Here is a 25,242-nt window from a genome sequence, read left to right as displayed (position 1 = left end):
GAATATTTAACTTAGATGTTTTTCAATGTAGTATTTTTTCTTTTTTCGTTTTACTTCTTTCTTACAGACGAAAATTAGAAACTGATTTCTGAAAAGCCGATTTTTTAGCGTTCATGAATATTCTAAGATTTTATTTATTTTCTATATGCAAGAATATGTAATATTGGTTAACAATTAGCCAAGAATTTTACAGTTTGTTCAGTAGTGGTTTTAACAAAGGTAGTTCAGGTTTTAATGTTAGGACTTGATCAGCTTTTTAACGATATATATATATATATATATATATATATATATATATATATATATATATATATATATATATATATATATATATATATATGTATGTATGTATATATATATATTGATGTGACCAATCTTTGCAAAGAATATTTTAGGGTTTATTCTTCTCGAAAACAAACATTTAAATCTGATCTAGTAATAACAAGAATATTCGAGACTCATATCAATTTTAGAAGAGAATATTTTGTTATTGGTTTCATTGTAACCTAAAATGATGTCAACTTTAAACCTGTTTAATCAAGAATACTCTTATCATTTCTGATAAGAGTATTTTAGATTTTTATTTAATTTGTAGACCATACTTTTTACCAGGTGGTGATCCACTTGGTAACCAAAAATTTATTAAGTTTTATTGACTTAACAAAAATATCTTTAGGTTTAGACCCATACTCGAGTAATAATGTTTTAGATATTGATCCACCTTCAACATAATATATTTTGTTCTAAAAACATTTTTCCATCTTATCTCATAGTAGCAAGCGTGTCTTAGATACACCTTAATGAATATCTTGAGTTTAGGTCAGCTATCCTTGATATTCTAAGGTTTGTAACACCTACGCCTTGTGAATACTTTAGATATAGGAATTGCTAGTTTCATTTTCTTTGGTATTGTAGATTTTGGGTCCTCGACCTTCCTGAATGTTTTAGCTTATGAACAAAACTATAGTCCTGAGTATTTTAGGATCGGTTGCTTTGGCCTACCATCCTGAAATATTCACCTTGTATTGATCATTTGAAGCTTTAAAATACTCATTTCAACTTGACTATTTAAGTTTGGAATACTGAATTCATGTTGATTATTTTAAGCTTGGAAATTATACTCACTTCATCTTGATTAATTTAAGCTTTGAAATACTCACTTCATATTGATTATATTGTGCTTTGAAATACTTCATATTGATTATTTTGTGCTTTGAAATACTTCATATTGAATGTTTTGTGCTTTGAAATACTTCATATTGAATATCTTGTTTTTTTTAAATACTTAATATTGATCATTTAGTCCTTTGAAATACTTCGTATTGATTACTTTAAGCTCGGGAATGATCACTTTATCCTGATTCATTTAATCTTTGAAATACGCACTTCATCTTGATGAGTTTAAGGCAGGAAATACTCACTTCCACCTTCCTTAAGGGTCTCCAATTTGGACTCGGATTTGCACTTATCCGTCTCTGCTTTCCGTATGGCGTTCCGGAATTCGTCGAGTTTGAGCTCCACGTCTGGCGGTAGCTCCGTCTCTGGTTTGCCCGCAATGTTGAGCTTCTGGATTTTCTTCGTATTGTCTCGAATCGTCTGCAAAGGGACATTCGATTTCAGTTTGATATTACTTACTCTCTCTCTCTCTCTCTCTCTCTCTCTCTCTCTCTCTCTCTCTCTCTCTTTATCAATTCTTTTTTGTTGAAGTTTCTAAAACTTACACGTTCTTCAAAAAAAACTGAGATTCCAAAGGCTGCTCTCTCTCTCTCTCTCTCTCTCTCTCTCTCTCTCTCTCTCTCACACACACACACACACACACACACACACACACACACACACACACAATATTAGTTTTAAGAATCAAGAGAATATTCTTTTCCTCGTTTTTAATTTTTCTAATCGTGAAAGAGTTCTTTTTACAATTGCCTGATTGCGTTTGAAGGATACACTACTTTTTATTGTAATTTTTTCAATTTTTGATGAACCTCATTCAACGCTAAGGACCCTTGAGCTTTACTGGGAATTTTTTTGCTCTTGTTTCGTCTTCGGTAAAATAGGATCCTTCTGTTTCATCTCTTACTTTCTGGATATTTTTATCTTGCCGTCTGACAGCTCCAATTCGCTCTCTTTACTGTATTGAGCGTGGAATGGCTGCCTAGTGCTTTGGCTGACAGCCTAAATTTTATGCAGTAAACTACCTAGAATATTCTTCCTACCTTGACGGCCTTTTGTATTCTGGTGACGCACTTTTTACTCTCGTTGTCGAGTGCTTGCTGGCTGGAATCATCGTGGCTGACGATCTTCTCGATTCTGTCTCCCTCGCACGGCTCGAAATCGTACTGGATGTTTTGGCCCAGCATTGGGTAGAAGGTTAAGTAGCATCGCAGGTTGTAACCTCTGGTTACCTGGGGAAGGGAACAAGGCTGAAATAGTGTCATCGTCTTTTAACAAATGTGTACCTTTGCGACTGAGAGAGGATTCAGTATGTTATGCCTCTTGTGGTAGGTTTTGAAATTAAAATTGGTAAACTAATAGTAAAGATTAGTAGTTTTAACACATGATTCAGCAACATCGTTGAAAGAAATCTTCATAAATTACTGCTTTTATCAGTTTCCAAAATCAATTCGTCACTCATATTCAGTATTGCCGATAGTTCAATTCATCACTCATATTCAGTATTACCAACAGCTCAAATAATAATAGACACGAGACCAAATGACAGGTATAAACGATCTCGTTGACTGCGACAGCGCTTGAGGAAGGAAGGAAAATACTACGTACATATCAAGAGGAACAAGCCCATCTATCAAGGAGGATGCCATTTATATCCTTACCGTAGAGGCCTGCTCCCTGATCTTATTGTAAGACGCCTGGGAAGCAGAGCACGTGAGCAATTCGGTGCGACTCATCAGTGACAGGTACTCGGCCACTTTGTCATACATATCACATTCCATTGTCTGGAAAGGAAGAGGAGGAGGCAGGTCATGTGTTTCGTCTAAAAACTCTTGAAAAAAATCACTGATTCTTCTGCGGTCATTCTCTTCAACGCGCGTTAAACATATTATGTTACGAAGCTGGTGAATAAATAATTTACTGTATATTCATAAAGTTCTCATGCTATTATATGACAGGTAGGGAATAAGATGTCATGAAGTGACTGCATTAATTCCAACGAGTGACGAATTTGGTCTAGAAGTCATTAAATTAATGCAATGACGGTAGTTGATGCCATTCGCAAATTTTTTTTCAAACAGCGGCCATATGTTTGGGTTACAAGACGATAAAAATAAGCAAAACAAAATATGAATCGATTGGGGAGTAGACAGTATTTTGTCACTTTCTTGGGTCCTTTTATTTTTCATTGATAATTCTGATGCGTGGTCCTCCCGGAAATCAAGTTTGGGTAAGCCTGAATCAGCATAAAAGCAAGGTACCTATGCATACTGGGTATATTTCAAAGAAAAAAATTCTCATATAGGTTAAATAGAGTCAAAGGAATAACTTCCACAAAAGGGACATGCAGACGGCATAATATGTGATCACATTGTATGCCGTGGGCTGAAATGAAATCCTTGGTAAAAAGATCACTGTAGGACGGTAGTGCCGTCAGTGCACCTCATGCGGTGCACTGTAGGCATTACTTAAAGTTCATTGCAGCGTGCCTTCGGCCCCTAGCTGCAACCCCTTTCGTTACTTTTACTGTACCTCCTTTCATATTCTCTCTCTTCCCGCTTTCTTTTGACCCTCTCCTATCAATTGATTCACAGTGAAAGTCAGAGGTTTTCCACCTGTTACACCTTTCAAACCTTTTCATGTCAATTTCCGTTTCAGCGCTGAACGACCTCATAGGTCCCAGCGCTTGGCCTTTGGCGTAATTTCTTTATTCAATTCAAATAAGATCACACGAATTACTTCCATAAAAGAGCCTGCAGACGGCACATGTAGAGGTAGGGAATTGTGATCCCATCGTAAGCCATAGGTTGAAATAAAACCCTTGATAAAGAGGTAGAATGCCTGGAGCCTTCCTTACCCTGAGAATTCTTTCGAAGTCGATCTCGTAATAGCGCCGCTGATGAGCGTTGCAGGAGGACAAGGTGAGGAGGTAGTCGTTGCGTGCACCTGCCGACTTCTCGTCGCAGGCGTCTCGTTTGGCAGAAAACTGCGGAAATAAGAGAACAGTTAGACCCGGTTATTCTTCAGTCAGGCTTTGGAAGCGGTTTGTCTGGCCCTTAACTGTATTCGAGTTTGAGGTTTTACGAAGGTTTTAAGATTCGTGTCGGGGGGAAATTTACTCTGGAGTTTTGATTACCTTGACAATTAGGCGTGTTCCTGGACTTCACTGCAATTATTTTGAATTAGTATGGATTTTTATGGGGCCTAACAGTAATTGGGATGATCACGTCTTCGGCATCCGTCTTGAAACTCGTTGAGGGGGATTTTTTGCACTTCACTGCATTCGAACTTAGTTTTTAATGAACCTTTAAGGTAATGCACTGTATTACGACTGACGGTTGGTCCTCTTTTTAATTATTTATTTGCAATTAGACAACTTTCCATTTCTGCAAAAGAAACGGCTGGACTTTACGTCAGTCTAATCTGGTTTTTATGAAGTTTCAAATGAACGATGCGGTAATTTGGATGTTATTTATGAGAGAGGATTATATATATGTCTTTTAAACATATTAATTCCCTAGATGATCAAATGACGTTTTTTTTGGCTTTGGGACATAATTATATTACTGTCATGGACTTGGAATTGGATTTGAATTTATGTTAATATGACGCATCTATTTGACTGAATATTAGTTGTTAGTCCTATGTATAATATTATTTTGAGATTTGGCTTATTGACATTCTTTATAAATTCAAGTAGACGCAAAGCTCAGACAGTGCGACACTTTTCTTGTATTATAGTTAAGTGTATTCAAATTAATCTAGTTTAACTCAAAGAGGACCTGATTTTCCTAACATCTTCACTATCCTATTGCTTCCTAATGTCTCGGTTCGCTAACTCTGATCTAGTTTATGAACAGAAGTGGAGAAACACTATACTTTATATCTAATATAATGAAGGCGTCATCTCTTTTGAAGAGGATGAAGGAATTTTGATCATGTTATCCATTTCAAAACATATCAGTAATATTTCCTAGTTTCAATGTAAATGCTAAACTATGTACGTATAAGTGTTTCAGGGTCGAGAGTTAAATGACATTTGACTTTACGTTCCTTCCCTCCAAGACATTTGAATTAAATTATGAAGTGCAGGGAAGCAATTGCTTTCGCAGAGACTCTGGATGTCCTAAGGCCGTAGAATTTTTTCGTCGGAGAACTGACTCATGTTTCTTTAAAGTGTTCGAAAATAGGAGAAAGACTTAACCCTCCGTTGTGCTGCTGACATAGTTTAATGCCGTCTTTTTCACAGAATTTTATCTGCTTTTTGTTCTTTGTCTTTTCGTGCTGTGTTTTCTGCTTCTGCTATTCCCCTAGATTAGATGATGCTTTGAGTAAAGTTCATTCGACATGGAATACATAGTAACATTATTCAAACATTCTTGTTCAGATATGAAGCGGAAACGCGCGTACATACACACTTTATATATTATATATATATATATATATATATATTATAATATATATAATATATATATTATATATATGTATATATATATATATATATATGTATATATATATATATATATATCTATATTATATATATAATATATATATATATATATATAGATGGTAGATGTTTATGTTTATTAAATATATTATCTCGTATAGATATTTTTGTGTTTTATTTCAGAAAACGAGTTCTTGAATAATGTTACTATGTATTCCATATAATCAATTTTACTCAAACTATATGCTCAAGTGGGAGGATAGCAAAAACATAAAACACAAAATGGGAGAACATATATATATATATATATATATATTTATATACATTATATATTTGTAGCCACAAATAACGTATTAATATCGAATTTGCCCTATCTTGGGGATAACTTACGGCCACGGGACTTACGAGTACGACCATCAGATACTTTTATTATATCTTATCTTTGTTCCATTTTCCTTCCAAAGCTATTTATTTCTCAATAAATTCGTTGAATTTATTTTCTGAATGTGTGGGCACCTTGTAAGATATTAATTTTTGTGATGCTAACAGTCCTGGTTTAAAGGTGAAAATTAATTTACACTAATGAATAGTGATCATGATTAAATCCTGCAAATTTATTTATTATTGTGCTGCAATTAAGAAAAAGTGAAATGATGGTTGCTTTGTAGATAGAAACGAATATTAATCTTTGCTCTTTGTATAGAAATGTATTGTGATTATAACAGTATTATTTTCTCTGAAAATTTCTAAATCTGGAGGATAATGAAACCGATGAGATGTCTCTATTAGTTCTGAATTTATTCATTATTAGAAAGAAATATTTGTCTGTTATGAGAAAATAATTTAGAAAAATAGGTGTTATGTACTTGCAATAGGAAAATAATTGCAATGAAACTCGCTATCCGTTTGGTAAAATGAGAAATCGTAGTAAACAATGAAAATGTTTTAAAAAGTAAAAAAAAAATGGTTTGTCGACGAAAAATACTTGGTTGTATGACACCAATTTTTACAGGTTTTATTTATTTCGGTACAGTAACTACGATCTACTTTAAGAAATTAACTATTAGACTGAGAGGAACATTAAATCGTAATGTGTCTAGGGATATATTGAATTAAGACTTAAAATTTAAGTTTAAATTTTTCAGTTTAAAAAACTAAAATACTAAAAACTCACCTTCGCACTGTTTTTCTGTAGTGATTGAATAGACTGAAATAAGGAACCTTTCTTTCTCTTTAACCTGTTAAAATAGAATAGAAATGGTTAATATACGTTTATGACTCTATAGGTAGGTGATGCCTGAAATAATTTGTGGCTGTTTTATTTTAAGACAACAAATAGACAGTATGGTACATCAAAGAGGTGATTTTCAAGTAAATAATACAATTAAGTGATAGAACCGTACAGTATTCCTTTTAGAAATACTTTTTCTTTTTACTATTATGTTTTTACAGTTTGGTTACACCTAGATAAATAAATAAACGATTAGTTAGGGGACAGGCTGCGGTAAAGCAACACCTTACGTGGAATAAAAGAAAATAAGTTAGACGGCAAACGTTGATATTTAAATCGGTCTCATTTAAAAGGGATTATCTGCCTTAGTCTCATGGTCAAGATCTTCGTAAACTTTTCTTGTCATAAAATATCAGTGTATTTACGACAGCAATCTGTCTGTACATTTACTTCGTTTTTGAAATGGTGATTATACAGAATGTACTGATAATTCAGAAAACCTTAAAAGAAAGGCTGATTTACAAGTTTTATTATTATTATTATTATTATTATTATTATTATTATTATTATTATTATTATTATTATTATTATTCATGTTTTCCCCAGCCAACCTTTGATACTTGTCGCTTTCCGTACTACCATTCTTTAGAAAGTTTCAGCTTTGAACATCCTCTTGGAAAAAAATAATAACCTATATAATTCCGTGGCACTGTCTGAAATTATTTTATTGGTATTCATAATGTCTTAGAAATTGCTAAAGAAATGAATGATGCCGTATTTATTTATGTTACAATATTTTATCTGACGTAATAAGTAGATAAGTAGATCTTACTTACTGGTAGCTGTTTACGTTTCTCTGTCTTATGAATTATCTGTCCCTGTTATGGGAAGGGTTTTATATCAATGTCTGATTTACAGATAACTAGAGAATAAGGCACTGGAAGTTTAAACGTTTTCTCTGGTTTTGTAGGAGGTGGAATGTAATTAACGATATGATACCGTAAACCAGTTTAAACTAACAAAGAATCCCTAATTCTGGAAAGAGAGGTAATCCATCGACAGCCAAGCCACTTCTGTAGCCGACTGTAAGTTTGGTATTTGAAGGGATTGTCCTTAGACATTGTGTAAATCTGAATTTTCAATGCTTGCATGTTTTAGCATTTACCGTATCATATCTGCGTTAACCTTTTGAGTTTTTTTTTTATTAATTACAGTATCCATTAAAGAAAATTCAATCAGCATAAGAACCATAGATTAAGTCCTTTAATGTTAAAAAGAAAATGAAAACGATAAAAGATATTCAAGATCACTCGTGTTATCCTGTCACCTTGTACGTGATATATTTATTGAAAAGGTTTTGATAAATGGCCCTTTTCAACATCCCAAACTCCATATTCACTATATAAATGTGTTTGTGCCCTTCCTGTTTGTATTGCAGTAGTTTTCAAATCTCCTACTTATCCTCTAGGAATGAGCATGGTTTAAGCCCAGTATAAAGGCGACTGCTATAAGTCTTCCTGTTACCTCTAACTGCTCTGTCTTCTACTAAAGCTTCAAAAGTTTTCAACCCTCAATTACCGTGAATTCACTTCTATTCTTTGAGGTCACAAGCATGGCTGCCGCAAGGGAAGTCTACTATAAACCTTTATGTTACTGATGTTGATAAAAGTTTAATCGTCGCTTTTGGAGTTTCTAAGGTATTCAACAGGGTCTGGCATACGTCCATGTAAGCCAAATTTCCTCTTCCGGCAATATTTTGATAAGTAATTTCTGATTTTTTAAAAGCCAACCCTGCTGTTTGGTGTTGCAGACACTGCTGCCTCTGCTTCCTTACCCCTTTTCAATGGTAGTTCTCATTACCTGCTTTTGCAGTCTACCTCTGTATTATTCATGCTTTATCCGGTGATTCACCACTTCATATATATATATATATATATATATATATATATATATATATATATATATATATATAATATATATATATATATATATATATATATATATATATATATATATATATATATATATATATATATATATATATATATATATATATATATGCACATATATATGTGTTCGTGTCCATATGATATATATATATATATATATATATATATATATATAGTATATGTATTATATATATATATATATATATATATGTATGTCTGTAATCTTGGTGTTAAATGCCTTTGTTTTACATCTCGTGATCTTCATTTAATGAAACATTCGAATACTTCCCTGTTCCCTTTGATCTGTTGCCTCGGGATATTCCCTCTGTCCCCTTTTCCGCGCAGCACAGGAATCAGACGAATCTTTTTCCCTTTATTTCTACATAACCTTTTGTCTCTTTTACCTTTTCAACCTGTTTGAAGTTTGTTATGTAATCTAATCGTTTCATTGGATGCACTTGGATGTATTCCAATTTGTTTTCCAAATATTTTTTTTTTTCAAAATTGTATTAAATGTGTTTGCGGGTCTTTCCTTCTTTTACTAGAATAATTAATTGCTTCTTATCACAAAAATACAGACTATGAAGATTCGTCATACTATACTTTATCAAGGTAAGTTCTGCCACTCTCACCTCCTACCGTTGGCAGATTCTTATAATCTACCAATTTAGATTCATCAATTTCTGCTCTTGGCATTCTGTATAAATAATATTCCCTAAGTTAGATCTACCACTGGCAATTCGTAAGTCGTTCGTTAAAGCTTTATTCCTTTTATCAGTAGCTCTCATTTTACATTTATGAGTCAGTGTCATAAATATTCATTTCCTACTTCTCAGGTCTCCCTCAGGGTCTGTTGGCTCTCAGGCTTCAGTGTAACCCATTACCCCGCGTACCAGATCCGTTTACACAGTCCCCATTAAATTTATTTTGGTATGATTGAATGGCGTATTTTTGTTGCTATTTATGTTTTCCATATGCCTGTATGGCACTGACTGTAGTATGTTCTTTAACATTTGGCTGTGTCTAGGCCCTTACACAGTTTCAGGAGTGATATTCATGCTTGAGTTAACACTAGGGTACATTTTTCTGTTTTATTTGTTTTACTGATTTTTCAATAGGGTGTGCTGAACAGGGCTTGGAGAACAAAAATGAGTGCTGGTTTCTCGAGGCAGTGTCTTCATTTTCCCTGTAGGTGTCAGGTATCGAGATGGCTTTTTGTCTTTCCGTCCGCCTTTAGATCTTAAAAATGACTGAGGTTAGAGGGCTGCAAATTGGTATGTTAATCATTCACCCTCCAATCATCAAACATAACAAACAGTAGCCCTCTAGCCTCAGTAGTTTTTATTTTATTTAAAGTTAAAGTTAGCCATGGTCGTGCGTCCGGCACCGCTATAGGTGTCAACAACTCAGGCTACCACAGGGCTGTGGCTGGTTTCATGGGACGCGGTGAGACTATCATGGGCTGTGGCTGAGAGTATCATACAGTATTATACGATGTTCAAAAACTCCATTGCACCGAAGAAACTTCGGAGCATTTTATTATTCATCTAGCTTTACATTTCAAAAACATCATTAATTATCTCCTCGTTGATTGAACAATACAACAGTCCTCAAGGTCTTGTGTTGCTTTGCATAGAGGACCAAGTCCATCATGCTGACTTGTTTGCTTCAAAACTCTTTGGATCGCTTTATCTTACCTTGTCAGAAACTATTTTGTTATTGTATCTAATGTTGTTTTAAACCTAATACTCTCATTTCTTCTCTGGATTATATCTTGTACAGTTTCAGCTTAGAGTGAAATACTTCTGTGCTTTAAAATTTTCTTGAGTGAAATTAAATTAAAGTGAAATTAAATTAATTTTAGGGTCTTTGCAATTTTAGGGTCTTTGCAAGAAATTCATGGTATTTCCGTAAATTTTTGAGGCCAGTGTTGTCATACGGCTAGTCCAGAATTTCTACAGAGGCCAGGGTATTGGTTTTAGGTTTTAGATACATTCAAAAATAATGTTCTTATTCCCACATGCTGCAGGCCTTTTGTTCTATCATTACTGGAATATCACATTCATGCCTGGATGACAGGTGGCATATTGTCATATTGTGAATAATAATGATAATAATAATGATATAATCATAACGATATTCCACTATTCTGCACCAAACTACATTGTTTAAGAACTGAATCTTGTCCGTTCAGAACTCATCGCTGAATACAGCAACAGAGCCCTCAAAGAATGGAAGCAATATGCGTCCCATTCATTAAGGTTTATTCGCGTACTTGTGTTTTATGCCGCAGCTCTTCCCGAAATTCCATCTGCGTTCATTACATGCACCGTCGTTTTCATCTCTGCCCTGTAATTAGGACCCTCGACCGAAAACTAGGAGAGTGGAGTATCCTGCTGATTATGTCGGAGTTATTAAGGTCTCTGACAATTACTGCCTTTCCATTATCACTGCTAGAGAAATTTTCTGATGCTCTTTTGTTTTGATGCTGACAACATCCTTTTGTCGTTTGAATGTAAATTTTGGAGTTAAAGGTAATGTTGCTTTTAACTAGTCAGTATTTTCCATACCTGAATAAAAGACATTAGAGAATGTTTTACATTTTTATTTATTAATATAGAAGGGCTGAAGTGTAATCGAAAAATAAATAGATCCATTTTGTATATACTTTCATTATGGAATTTTTATCATTCTCGCTTTGCCGGCAGCTGACATAGCGCTCTCGATATTAACGCTAAGGTTATAGCATGTTCTTTATACAGTTTTCATGGAGCTTATGAGCAATTTTTGCAGTGTGCTTTATTTTAAGCAGCTTACTCTCCTCTGCTGTTAACGGAGAATTTTCGTCCACACGGCATTACTACTTAGTTCTGTCTTGGTGTGTGTGTGTGTGTGTGTGTATGTGTTTTTCTTCTTTTAAGTAGGTACTAGTAACCCCACTTTTCCATTTTCATTTATTCTGTTTTTCTGGTTCTTAGGAGTATTTTCACCATATTTAGATTATGATGTTAGTTTATGCTCCTTATATGAACGGCATATCCAAGAAGATGAAAATGTAAGTGATGGGCTATGTTTCATCGATCGTGACACTAGTGTAAATTTTGGAAGGGAATCAATTAACTAGTTCTCATACTTTTTTCGAGACTTCATAAGTAACTTTCAAAATACACATAAGATTATTAGAGTTAGTCTGGTGTGTTTTTATTTTATCTCTGACTCTTTTACATACCCCTGCCAAGTTGGAAGTTTTTTAAAATCCATAGTTCTATAGCTTTAATTTTTTAAGTTTTGCATAGTCCACTATGATGATGGTCAGCAAAAGATCTGGATGTTCGCATGTATGTACGTATGCAGGTCAGTATGCATGTTTCTTGGCCCCTCAAGATTATATTTTCGTATGTGAGTGAACCCGTTCACATATGGTGCGATAGCTATGTACACAGATATATGGTGATTCTTATATTATTAAAATGTTATTGATATATTTGATTTGCGAAATATACATTTAGTAGATATAATATATTTTTCAACACAAAAACACTGTACAAATTACACATAGCAAATCACCAGGTAGAAAGTTCTCTTTAAAATAACAAGAAGATAGTCATGATGAGTGGTTATTTTGGAGAGAGAGAGAGAGAGAGAGAGAGAGAGAGAGAGAGAGAGAGAGAGAGAGAGAGAGAGAGAAATAATTAAACAAACAAACGAACGAACGGTGTATGAACAAACATCACAGCACAGTCAGAGAAGATGCAGACAACAACAAAGATGGTGCCAGCTAAAGGAAAGTGATCAAGGAAGAGAGAGAGAGAGAGAGAGAGAGAGAGAGAGAGAGGGCATAAATTTGGCTTCATAGGCCTGACATTAAATACAGATCCCTTTAAAGGAAAAATATTTATACACTTAAATAAATGTGAAGACATCACTGGTGGAATTTAAAGTAGTCATTTGAATTGTAAGATATCTAAATATTAGTCTATTTGTCAAAGCCTAAAATAGAGAAAAGCGTTTTGAGTATAATATCTGGTATTTAAAAAAAGCGGTGCTGCAAAAACAAAGTCAGTAACCGATGAGAAGTGTCATGAGTGAAAATCGACGTATTTAAATAAATTCTGCGGATTTATGAAAGCGAAACTTTGTAGAGAGTGGGGAAGCAGAATCAAATCTGAAATGGACTGTGAGTATGTAAACACAACACACAAAGGAAAGTAACAAATCACTCTTGTCAATCAGTGTCCAACGATAGTGAGGCAAACCAGTTAAGTGTGTACTTTTATCATGAATCCTTTTGTACCAGATGTAGATTTGGAGATGGCAATTCTAGACTTTCAGGAAAGTAGAGGAGAAAGTTCCAAGTAAGCAAGCACTAGAAACCATTGTTGGTATGAATATTGGTCAAGTTTGCCATGATGTTTCATGGTGGTGCATCGCTTGAGATTTTTAATAGCTGTGATCGCTGGAGATGTTTTGTATGTAGTAATACAGTAATACCAGTGATGTTTCTTTTGTAGAAGACCCAGACTGAAATACAAGTACTAGTAGAGTCTAAGTAGGAGAAGAATGATTTTGTCAAGTGAAAGTAGTAATAGGACAGTTGCAGTGGATGTGTAATAGTATGGTAGATAGTTTAGTTAGGAATTTTAGCGCTGTAATAGAAGACAGTTGAAGAAAGCATCACATTTTATAGTTCACATAGAGTATTACGATGAAGGAAGACGTTAATGGGTAAGATGTGTAGGTCGCTTCGGCATCTTGAAGTTTTGTCAGCGTTATGACTGAAAGAGGTGCCGTAACTTGACTCAAGTTGTTATTGTTAACCTAAGATATTTATAGTATGTACGTCTACGAAGTATTTTTTTAATCTACAAAGCAGTGGGAACTTGTATGACTGACTAGCAGACTCATCATCGTTGGAGGTGAGTGAATGCAAAGCGTTGGAATGCATGGGATGTAGGTGTAACAATATATATATATATATATATATATATATATATATATATATATATATATAGATAGATATATATATATATATATATATCTATATATATATATATATCTATATATATATATAGATACATATCTCTATTATTATCTATATATTATCTATATATATATATATAATATATAATATATATATATATATATATATATATATTATATATATCCCTCTATATAAATAATATTATTCTATATATATAATATATTATTAATATAATATATTCTATATATATAATAATTATATCTATATAGATATATATATATATATATATTATATTATATTAATATAAAATATATCTATATATATATATATATATATATATATAATATATATATATTATATATATATATATTAATTATTCGTGTAGAGTGTTTAATAGTGGCATGCTTCTGAGGACGAGTGTGAGGATGTGCAGCAGTGGCCTTGTAAGCTACTGTGGGCAAGGAAAGCTTTGGTGTCTTATTACAACATCCGAAAAAAAATCCAAAATAGTTGTATGTAGGAAAGGACACAAAATTATGGATTTTTAAAAAAATTCTCTGTACATTACAAAAAATTGGTGCAAAAAAAATCACACGTTGAGGAAGGAAGTTCTATGAAAACATAACTCGACTTTCGCCGGTAAATGACTCAACACAAGTACGGCTGGGCAGAATTGTAGCATATGATGCAATGTAAATAAATATGTACACAATTATGGACACCGATTTGGGTTCTGGGATCTGAATCTACACTGCGGTCAGAAAAAACGAGTTTTGGACATAGGATAGGAAGCAAATTAAGAATTTATTGGATTTTAATGTTCATCAATATTTTCTTTTCAAAAAGGTTTTAGTTTCACGGGGGTTTAATTTCCTGATCAAAATTCTGTGGCGTTCGTCTTGTTGATGCCTGGTGTTTTTATTCTATAAATTCATTTAAAGGGAAATTTTAAATTGCACTTTTCGAATAAAGGTTTCAGGTAGGGGTGGCCTCCGCCGAGGTTATATTCGTTACTATCAAGTTTTGTTTGCGTATCAGAAAGGCTTACCTTCAGGTGTGGTTGCTATCCTAGAAGTATTTGAAAATGAGAGGGAAAAATGTTCGAAAATTGTCACATCTCCGCCAGAGTGGAAGGATTTATACTATCCCCTCACTTTCATCATCCGTCCACAAAGTTTGCGACAGAAGGATTCATTGATTTTATTGATTAGTTTATCGGGTGGATTTCAGGGTGATTTCGAAAACGTTAAAGGCAATGATATGAAAGATCTTGATTTAATGTTCCCTTGCTTCACCCTTTAGCAATAAGGAAAATAAAGGCTTGGTTATTGGACAGGAAGTTGTTTAATACTCAGTACTTATTGGCGGAGATGACTGTTTATTTGTGTTGGCAGTGAAAAGAATTCTGTTGAGGATGTTGTTGTCTAGGGAAGTTTTACTAAAACTTAAAGATGAAGATTGGTCGTGATAAGGGAAAAGTCTGAGGTTCGTTGATTATTCCTGGTCTTTTTATGTTATATTTTTACTTAGCTTTATGGAATGAGTTTCCGGAAATAGTTTTGTCTGGGAAATAAAACTGAATCGAGCTTGTTATTAGATTCATCGGCAATAATTGTAACTGTCACTTATGAAAATTTTGCCACTGGAGTAAGCCATAGATATAGGTTTATCGTATTTGTCATAAAATAATTTTTATTATTCAGTTAATGGAAATTAGAATATTGTTTCTGATTTACATTGTGTTCAACTGTAAACAAGATAATAATGAGGCTGTAGTAATGTGTTTGTTTTTCGAAATTTTGACAACGCTGCAGAAATGGGCTTATTCTTGGAAATTTTGACAACACCGTAGTAATGGGGTTGTTTTACGAAATTTTCACAACGCTGCGGTAATGGGGCTATTTTTGGAAATTTTGACAACGCCGTAGTAATAGGGTTGTTTTTTGAAATTTCAACAGTGCTGTAGTAATGTTTTTTTTTTTTGAAATTTTGACAATGTTGTAGTAATGGGGTTGTTTTTCGAAATTTTGGCAATGTTGTAGTAATAGGATTGTTTTTCGAAATTTTGACAATGCTGTAGTAATGAGGTTGTTTTTCGAAATTTTGACAATGATGTAGTAATGGGGTAGTTTTCTAAATTTTGGCGACACTGTAGTAATAGGGTTGTTTTTCGACATTTTGACAACTCTGTAGTAATGAGGTTGGTTTCCGAAAATTTTGCTAAACTGTAGAAATGGAAATTTTTTCGAAATTTTGACAACACTGTAGCAATAGGGTTGTTTTTCGAAATTTTGACAATTGTAGGAATGGGGTTGTTTTTCGAAATTTTGGCAATGGTGTGGTACTAATGGGGCTGTTTTTCGAAATTTGACAGCACTGTAGGAATGGGGTTGATTTTCGAAATTTTGACAGCACTGACAAAAAAAAAAGTTAAGTATATCTTAGTTGTACCTGACAACTGAGCTGATTAACATCTCTCCTAGGGCTGGCTCGAAGGATTAGATATTTTTACGTGGATAGGAACCAATTGGTCACCTAGCAACGAGACCTACAGCTTATTTTGGGATCCGAACTACAATATATCGAGAAATTAATTTCTATCACCAGAAATGAATTCCTCTGATTCCGCGTTGGCCGAGTCGAGAATCGAACTTCGGACCACCGGACAACGCTGTAGGAATGGGGTTGTTTTTCGAAATTCTGACAGCCCTGTAGTATTGGGGCTGTTTTTCTAAATTTCGCCAACGCTGTAGTAATTGGGCTGTTTTTCGAAATTTTGACAGCGCTTTAGTAATGGGTTTGATAACGCTGTAGGAATGGGGACTGTTTTTCTAAATTTTGACAGCGCTGCAGGATTGGGGTTGTTTTCCGAAATTTTGACAACGACAATTTTAAGCGGTTCTTGTTCTTATTGGCAAGTGTAAAAAATGACAGTGCTTCATACGTCACACCGGCTACTGTAAATAAGTTTTAGAACAAGTACATTCTTTTTATATGTGAACTTATGGAATAATGTGATGATTATTTTTTTGCTTCCTAAGCGTGAATTCGTCAGGATTCAGGATGTAAGAATGGTACTAAGTCCAGGGGATGGGATCTGAAATGAAAATTATTCTTCTATTCGTTAATTTAAGTATGTTAGTATTGAGGTCAAAGAAATCTGCCTGTGTATAGTTCCTAATGATCTGTATTAGAAATTTATTTTCATCAATGAAAGCTTTCAATGTGTAGGTAATAAGAGTAGAATGTTCTTATTCTTAATTTTTTAATGTTAGTATTGAAAGAAGTAGAATCATTTTTGTTGTCAAATGCAACACTGATAAAAAAGTAATTGTTAGAAACAAGTTTTCTATTCTTAGCTGTGTTTTTGTAGCTGGATTTTTTAAATTTAAAACTAACAGTATTAAATATTTTAATATAGTAATTTTGTACAACCTTTTTGATATGTATTATTTTGATGTATGTTAACATTGTACACAGTAAAGCAGTGTATAGAAAACCAGAAGTCAAGTTGATTTTGTTCAGCTAACTTTCAAGTAAATTACTTATATATTTAGCTGGAGACAAAGGTACATTTAAATCTCAGGGCAATTTACACACTTTTTTTATACTGCTTCCTGACCATATTCATCTCATTTTTCGAACCCAGTGAACATTGAGTTGAACAATTTTGATAACAATCTTTTTGACGTGTGCGGGGCAACACTGATTCTGAAGGAGCGGAACAAAAAAGAGGAGACCATTATGTTTTCAAGGTAAGGTAAAAAAAAAAAGACCAAAAAAAAAAAACCTTTTTGAAGTAGTATAGAAAGAAAATGATCACAATGATAAAACATCCAGTGAAGACAGAAACTCTCTCGGGCACCTACCGATGTATCATCCTATATCGATATATTTAATGGAAATAATGTGAGGAGGAGAGAGAGAGAGACAAGCTTTTATTAAACACGCTGGCTTATGGATTAGTATTTTGACAAATGTGGTTGACGTCATTCATAATTCTCATTATTCTTCAATGGCAGGAATGTTGCATATATAAATAGATATAATATAGTTCATTATTTGAATATTTCATACTTAGAGACTAGTTTGAAATAGAGCTAGTTAGGATACGTTACAAGTTGATACTGAAATCTTTAGTAAGAAAAGGCTTTCTTTCATGTAAAGCTACAGGATCACAGAGAATAAAGTGAAAACGAGCGAGTTTAAGGAATTACGTGTGTGAGGAAGCCAACAGTTGATATACATACTGGAGATACAAATGAAAGAAAATACTGAGGACGTGTATAACGATGAAAGCATGATGTGCGTATGTCTACGGTATATTCTGCTGTGTGTGTGTGTGTGTGTGTATGTGTGTTTAGTGCGAAAGAATATAGAATATATAATGGGTAAGAGTTCTCTTAAAGGCTTCAAGTTCCCCAGTGTTTATGGTTTTCCTTTTCAAATTACAACTACTAGCAGTGGTGTTCGCGAGCTAAGGAGTGGTGGTTGTCGTGTTGTTACTTACTGCTGTGGAACAAGGAGGTAGGAACAGAATTCAAAAACAATAAGAAAGCGGCGAAAATGCCAGAAGCTTCATTTCGGAAATGAGTATTCTGCATATCATGGTACAAGAACAGTAATTAGACGTATAGGTAGGACATACATAAAGGTGCACTCTCTAAATTCTACAATAAAAAAGGACAAAACATATTCTTATGTATATTTATTGTTAATTTGTATGAATTTTGGTTGAATTAATGTATTTTTTCAGTACCTAGATAATTGGTGTTGTGAGGACTTACGTTTTCTCTTTCCAGTTCTACGTCATAGTGAATTATGGGTAATATATTTTTTTTCATTTGTTTTGGACCCTAAATAGATAAACTTGATTGTTCGCGGACGCTGATTGCTCGACAGAAATGCCGGATGAAGTATTTTCACTTATGACTTGCGTATACATGTATAAAAACAAAGCATTCCTCACTTTCACAAACTAATGGTTTGGGCAAAGCGTACGAAGTACTTTTTAGATTGTAAGATATTTTGGACATCTCTCTCTCGCTCTCTCTCTCTCTCTCTCTCTCTCTCTCTCTCTCTCTTCTCATCAAGTAATCTATACTCATGCAATCTATCAGCTTTGTATTTCTATGGAATATGAAGAGCTATGAACAGAGAGAGAGAGAGAGAGAGAGAGAGAGATATGAGATAGAGAGGAGGAGAAAGTCGAGAGAGAGAGAGAGAGAGAGAAATATAAATCCAATAAAGTCAGTTAATATCGACAGCAGACAAGGCCAATGAAAGTAAAATAAAAATGGAAAGTGAATTTCATTAAATAGGGAAACACCAGGGAAAGCACAGGATTCTGCGTGTGCATATTCCCTCTTAAAGTTGAAGTCCTTTCTTTCCTCTTTCCTCCTGACGGCTCCCCTTTCCTCCTCCCAAACGGCAGCTGCCAACACCACCACCGCCGCCGCATTCTGTAAACGAGGTGGAGATGCTCTTGTCGCATCTGAGTCCCACTTCCAGCATCTTAAGTACGAGCGAGCCAGATTCATGATGTGTTTACACCGTCCAAAGATGAGCTTCTGCCTTAGGCTTAAATTGTCGGATAGAATATCTGAAGTTGAGCTCCTCCTTTTACTTTGGACTGAAGTTGAGACAGGGATCATCGAAAAGAAATAGCCCTGAGACGTGTGGGTTTTATTTTGTGCAAATTCGAGATGAAGGTTAATTTTGCTTGAATGTTCCGTTTTATATTAAAGAGATGATTTCGAAGAAAAAAAAACAACCTGGCTCTTTAAAAGGAAAGTGACTGAATAATAGAACAGGTTAATTGTATAAAAAAAATTAACCTAGTAAGATATATAACCAATGGGATCGATATAAACCTAATCTTTGTGAAGTTATTAATTAATAGGATAGACGGGTGATATTCACTCAATCGGTAAATATTCACGGTCCAAGTTCACCTCTGTAGGTCAGGTTACGCACTGTAGGTTGAAGAAATTGCCGAATGAGGTAAGGAGTTGGCCTGGGCAACATTTGGCGAAATAAATTCACCAGGAATCGGAGGAAATATTCGTAAAATGTTGGATTGTAAGAGAAAGAAAAGTATGAACCAGGGTGATTGTTGAACAGAAACTGCTAACGTACCTTTTTTTGCGGATGTAATTTTTTATTTAGAAATAATTTTTGTGGAGATTTTTTTCCATTTTAAGATTAATTATTATAATAATCTTTAGTATTGATGGCTAGAAGTTTTTCAGGAATATAGCGAAAGCTTTTTATTCATACAGTCATTATATGATTTATCAGATGGCCCGAAGAATATTTAGGTATATAAATAGTTTCTCCGAAATCAGCCAAAGAAACATAGGGATGGTTTAGGGGAGCTGAATGAAGGAACATTGACAGAATTAAAAAAAATTTTGCTTTCCGATGTAAAATATGCAACCTCATCAGCCAATAGCATGAACAAAAACAAGGAAGAATACAGACAGGAAAAATGTTCACCACAAAAAATTAAAATTTTGGTTAATTTTTTGGAGAATTCTCAAGAATATTCAGTCCAATCCAGTAAGAAAAATAGTATTAGCAGGAAAAAAATAAAGTATGGTTAAGACAAGACCTCGACTTCATATGGAGAATGAGCGATGAGAACAAACTTCATTACCGGTTTGAAAAGATAAGAGCAAATAATATCCAGCAACCCGAAGAGTTTTATCGCTAGAATAGTCAAGATTAGGAAATGTAAACGAGTTTGTGTATATTCTCTCTCTCTCTCTCTCTCTCTCTCTCTCTCTCTCTCTCTCTCTCTCTCTCTCTCTCTCTCTCTCATTTATAGTGTTGTAAAGTTCAATTGATAAACGAGAGTCCAATCGGTGTTAATTAACCTACAGGGATAATATCAGTTCTGTCTATCGTGATTCATTACGTTTAATTACTCGTGCCCACGTTACTGTATGCAAGAATTATTATTACTCTATAAGAAAAAAATATCTCGGCTGCCTTAGTTTTGCGGTATGAAATTTAGTCTCTGTTTGGTGCAAAACTTATTGGTTTATAATTGGTCTTGCAAACATATTATATATATATATATATATATATATATATATATATATATATATATATATATATATAAATATATATATATATATATATACATATAACATATATATACATATATATATATATATATCTATATATATATATATATATATATACATATATACATACATATATATATATATATATATATATATATATATATATATATATATATATATATATATATATATATATATATATATATATATAAGAGTATGAATTCATGTCTTCAGACCATCGAGCAAAACTGAGGCGTCCATCAAGCTCTGATATATAATATTCAGATGTAGCAGCATCTGCCGTTAGATTACAGTTACTACTCGTAATGCAAAGGAACAACAACCGGACGAGTGCTTACTTTTCCTCCGCTGCGCTGGCTTTCTCCCTGGCGTCGTGGGCCACGTGTTCTTCCTCGTAATAGACCTTCTTCGTCCTGTCTAGCTCTTGCACTTGTGTCTGGAGTTCATTCTGGATGACCTTCAGGTGCTCTGAGAGCTGCGGGGTTAAAAAAAGAAAGGTCAGTGAGAATGGCGTGGGAATGTTATTTCAGGGCCCCTAGCTCTCGGTAAAGCTAGCAGTGGGTGGCTGTTGTTAATAAGAAAGACACCATCAGTGAGAATTACAACACATAAAAATGAGGTAGCACCAGAGGGGTCCAGAAAAATTTCATGGGAGGACACCAGTTTTCATATTATATATACCTGCAGACATTATATATAGATATATATATATACTATATTAGATATATATATATATATATATATATATATAGATACATATCTATATTATATATCTATATATATATATATTCTCTATATACACATATATTTATGCATATATTTGTCTTATTTATGTTATTATTCAAACCTTCAAATTTATTATGTCATTATTTTTCACGGGGAGGTCCAGGTTCCCCAACCCTCGATCCGCTGGTGTATAGAAGTGAAAATTTAAATACTAATTTATATATACATGTATATGAATAACTTGATCACGAAATATATAAAACGTGATCCTTTGTATAAATAAAGGTTTTTGCTCGAAGGAAAAATGTAAAGTTTTGCCTTAGTAAAGGGTCGTGCTAGACCGAAAGTTCTTGGCTATCTCGCTTTTCATTTTTCCTTCGTGGCAAAAACCTTTATTTATACATACATACATATATATATATACATATATATATATATATATATATATATATATATATATATATATATATATATGTATGTATATATATAATATTGATTGCACTTACGAATTAAGAAAAAACTATAAGCAAAGAGGTATGGCAGCTTGAAGAAGCCTGACTGTATGAGAATGATTTTGTTGACTGACGATCTTAAAACATTTAGATGGCAGAATGTCTTTCATACTTGGAAACAAGAAGTTTAGGCAAATTATAGTGCTTTATTAAATGAGGTTGCATTTTGTAGAGATTTTTGGAGTTAAGTTTAGCCTGGCTGTGTGTCAGCACGGCTCTTGTCCTAATGAACAGCTCCATTTGGAAATTATGAAGAATTTTTTTATTCGTGAAAACTTTAACGGCACAAACTTCTGATTAAAACACTGTTTTTAGACTTACCAACATATTTCAAAAGCTCGAAGTCGGGAGGTTACTGAAATTTGAAACTGAGTAGCTTAAAGAGAAAATGTTTTGCTCTATACTCATTTCGTGAATTTTATGTGTATATATATATATATATATATATATATATATATATATATATATATATATATATATATGTATAGACACACACACACACACACACATATATATATATATACACACAAATGTACTGTTTGTGAAGTTATTGTCGATATTGAGTTGGATTGTATTTTGAGATTTCCTCTTCTGCAAAGTACATATTTTTACATTTATATTGGGTGATACATTTTTAAACTAAAGATAATCTTAAAACTATTAACAGAAAAAAAAAATTTTTGTTCGATACTTTTACTTCCTGAGCTAAGTATGCATTCTTATTCTGAGGTACTTCTGTTGTGGCGTCGTAATGTAAACACCGGGTGAGAACAAGTTCATCGAAATATCCTCTTGTATTTCCGTTATAAAAGAAACGAGATAGGCCTCTGGTTTGTTCTGTGATTGATATCGAACTATATTTTTAGCTTTTATCCCGCTACCAATGTATCTCTATTCTGTTGCCTTGCCGTAGGGGGATATGCTCATGGCATTGCAAGAGAGCAATATTCAGAATTTTGATGTTTCTGTTAGCATGTCATAAATTTATAATTTTATTTTTAATAGAAACTTTCAATTTTCGTTTCTTTTTTTCATACAGACGAAAATCATATACATTTTTTTATATCTGTAATCAGTTGTTTATTATTTTTACTATAATAACCGAACATTATGCCCATAAACGCCTCGAAATTTGGCTTTTGTTTGACTGAGAATAGGTATTTTCTTGCAAAAAAAAAAAAATGAGGCCTCATGCACTAACGCTTCTTTTAAAAGCTTAAAAAATTACAAATATGACATAGAATTGCATTTTTGCAACTTTTGCAACGAGTAAATGTTACCTGTGAAATGGCTATTTATTCTACATTGTTAGTTGTTAATCGTCTTTCGTGCTTTCAAAATATGAATAAATAATTTTTCTTTTGCTTAGTTCTTTGACTTGTTTTCGTAATTGCCATTAGCATTCAGTTGACTTGAATCATACCGAAAAAAATATATTGGTGTTTTCATGAGCCTAAACTCGGAATTTTCATTATTTTTTATGATAGCAGGATCTGTTTTCACACTTAATTGTTATTATAGATGTCATGTCTTCTGCATAGATGTGAACATTGGTTACCAATGTTCATCCTAAACTGTGTCATGTCTTTTGTACAGTGTTCTTTTAAACTTTACGGTTCATGTCTCCCAATTTAAATGTGCGCTCTACCTCTTTTTTTTTTGCTATTTATTTGTTTGTATCACTGTCCTACTCATTGGTTGCTTTTATTGACCTCGCTTTCTTCGTTGCTTTGTTTTGATACGGTTCATTCATGTAGGAAGAATGGAGGATAGTAGGTTTAGTGAAAAAAAAGTATAAATTGGAAGCTTTAGGAGAACGACCTAGAATGTGTTGGATAGATATGGGGGAAAGGAAGAGCCTTAGTATTGAGGAAGTGCAAAAAACATACGAGATAGAGGCGAATAAGGGGATTAATGAGCCGTCTGTAGTACTGTTGTCTGAAGTCTCCTAATGTTCCGGAAGTAACCTAACTATGCAGAAAATTCAGTAGCTAAAGTATGAATGTGTCAGTTCCTTATGTGTTTTTCCAGCCACCTCCTCTTGGGGAAACAGCGTAAACACATGCTGACATATATACATTTACATGTACATTCATAAATACACACATATGCAAACACAGGTAAGACTAACAACACTGGTGCATAAATGTGTATTTTCTTATTATTATAATAACATCATTTTGGCGAATTATATGTCCTTATCACGAGGCTGGAAAATTAAGTGATAACAGGGAAGAACGTTTACGTAAATACAAAGTAGCAATGATGCAATCTACTTTGTTTTTTATTCTACAAAGATACTGGTACATAAGACGTAAAATATATGACAAGATCTTAAATATTAATTGCAGAAAAAAATATATTTAACTTAAGGAAACAAAAAATCGATAGATAATGTTAGCCAAGAAAAAAACCTGCAATGCGTGAAGTACGTAAGATGATTATTTATTAAACAGTTGCTAACGTGCATTTATATAAATTTTACTTATTATTTACTTTACTTCTCAGCCTCATGATGTGGCCGGATAATTCCCGAAAGATTGTTAATGATTTAAAAAAAGATTTTTATGGAGTTCAGCCATGGTGTTCATATTCCCTCATGAAATTGGTTTTCTAAAAGGAAGAATATATATATATATATATATATATATATATATATATATATATATATATATATATATATATATATATATATATTCCTGCTCGTCACCTTTTTTTCGTCCTATGAAAGCTGACTTTTTCAAAGTCAATAGCCCAGATTCGTTCATTGCATTTCATGGCAAGAGCAGATATTGACGCAGCAAACAACCCTCCCCTGCTCCGTCGTTTGGGAGTACCTGTCCCTGCACCGACTTTTTGAAAGTCTTTCCACGTAGGAGAGGAAATCAGGATCTCGTTTTTCTTCAAAATTCGTTTCTGAATACTATTTGAGTCTTCGAAGTTTTTTCTTGTGTTTATTTTTATGAATATACAGTATCAGGTCGTTTCTAGACATAATGGTTTTGTTCGCTCCTGCAAATTTTAGTTGCGAACAGTTGTATGAGCTTTCATAAGAGCTTGTACTCAGCTCTCTCTCTCTCTCTCTCTCTCTCTCTCTCTCTCTGTATGTAT

At 33.4% G+C, this 25,242-nt stretch overlaps 1 protein-coding gene across 36 annotated transcripts in view; it reads right to left on the bottom strand.

The window, feature by feature from the left end:
* The window catches only part of LOC135222911 (protein nervous wreck-like), a 342,896-nt gene that overhangs the window by 52,116 nt on the left and 265,538 nt on the right, over positions 1–25,242 (bottom strand). For all 36 annotated transcript variants that reach the window (XR_010316383.1, XM_064261335.1, XM_064261308.1 and 33 more), the window contains exons 6-11: positions 21,232–21,368; positions 6,795–6,858; positions 4,031–4,159; positions 2,835–2,957; positions 2,217–2,405; positions 1,422–1,596 (exon numbers count right to left, since the gene is read on the bottom strand). Coding sequence is in view for 35 of the 36 variants with exons in the window: in XM_064261335.1 (XP_064117405.1) it covers positions 1,422–1,596; positions 2,217–2,405; positions 2,835–2,957; positions 4,031–4,159; positions 6,795–6,858; positions 21,232–21,368 (817 nt within the window). In the remaining variant the exon portion in view is untranslated. The remainder of the gene's footprint in view (positions 1–1,421; positions 1,597–2,216; positions 2,406–2,834; positions 2,958–4,030; positions 4,160–6,794; positions 6,859–21,231; positions 21,369–25,242) is intronic.

Source organism: Macrobrachium nipponense, chromosome 8 (genome assembly GCF_015104395.2).
Source record: "Macrobrachium nipponense isolate FS-2020 chromosome 8, ASM1510439v2, whole genome shotgun sequence".
NCBI lineage: Eukaryota > Metazoa > Arthropoda > Malacostraca > Decapoda > Palaemonidae > Macrobrachium > Macrobrachium nipponense.
The sequence above is the reverse complement of the archived record's forward strand: the minus strand, read 5'-3'. Positions and strand labels throughout refer to the sequence as shown.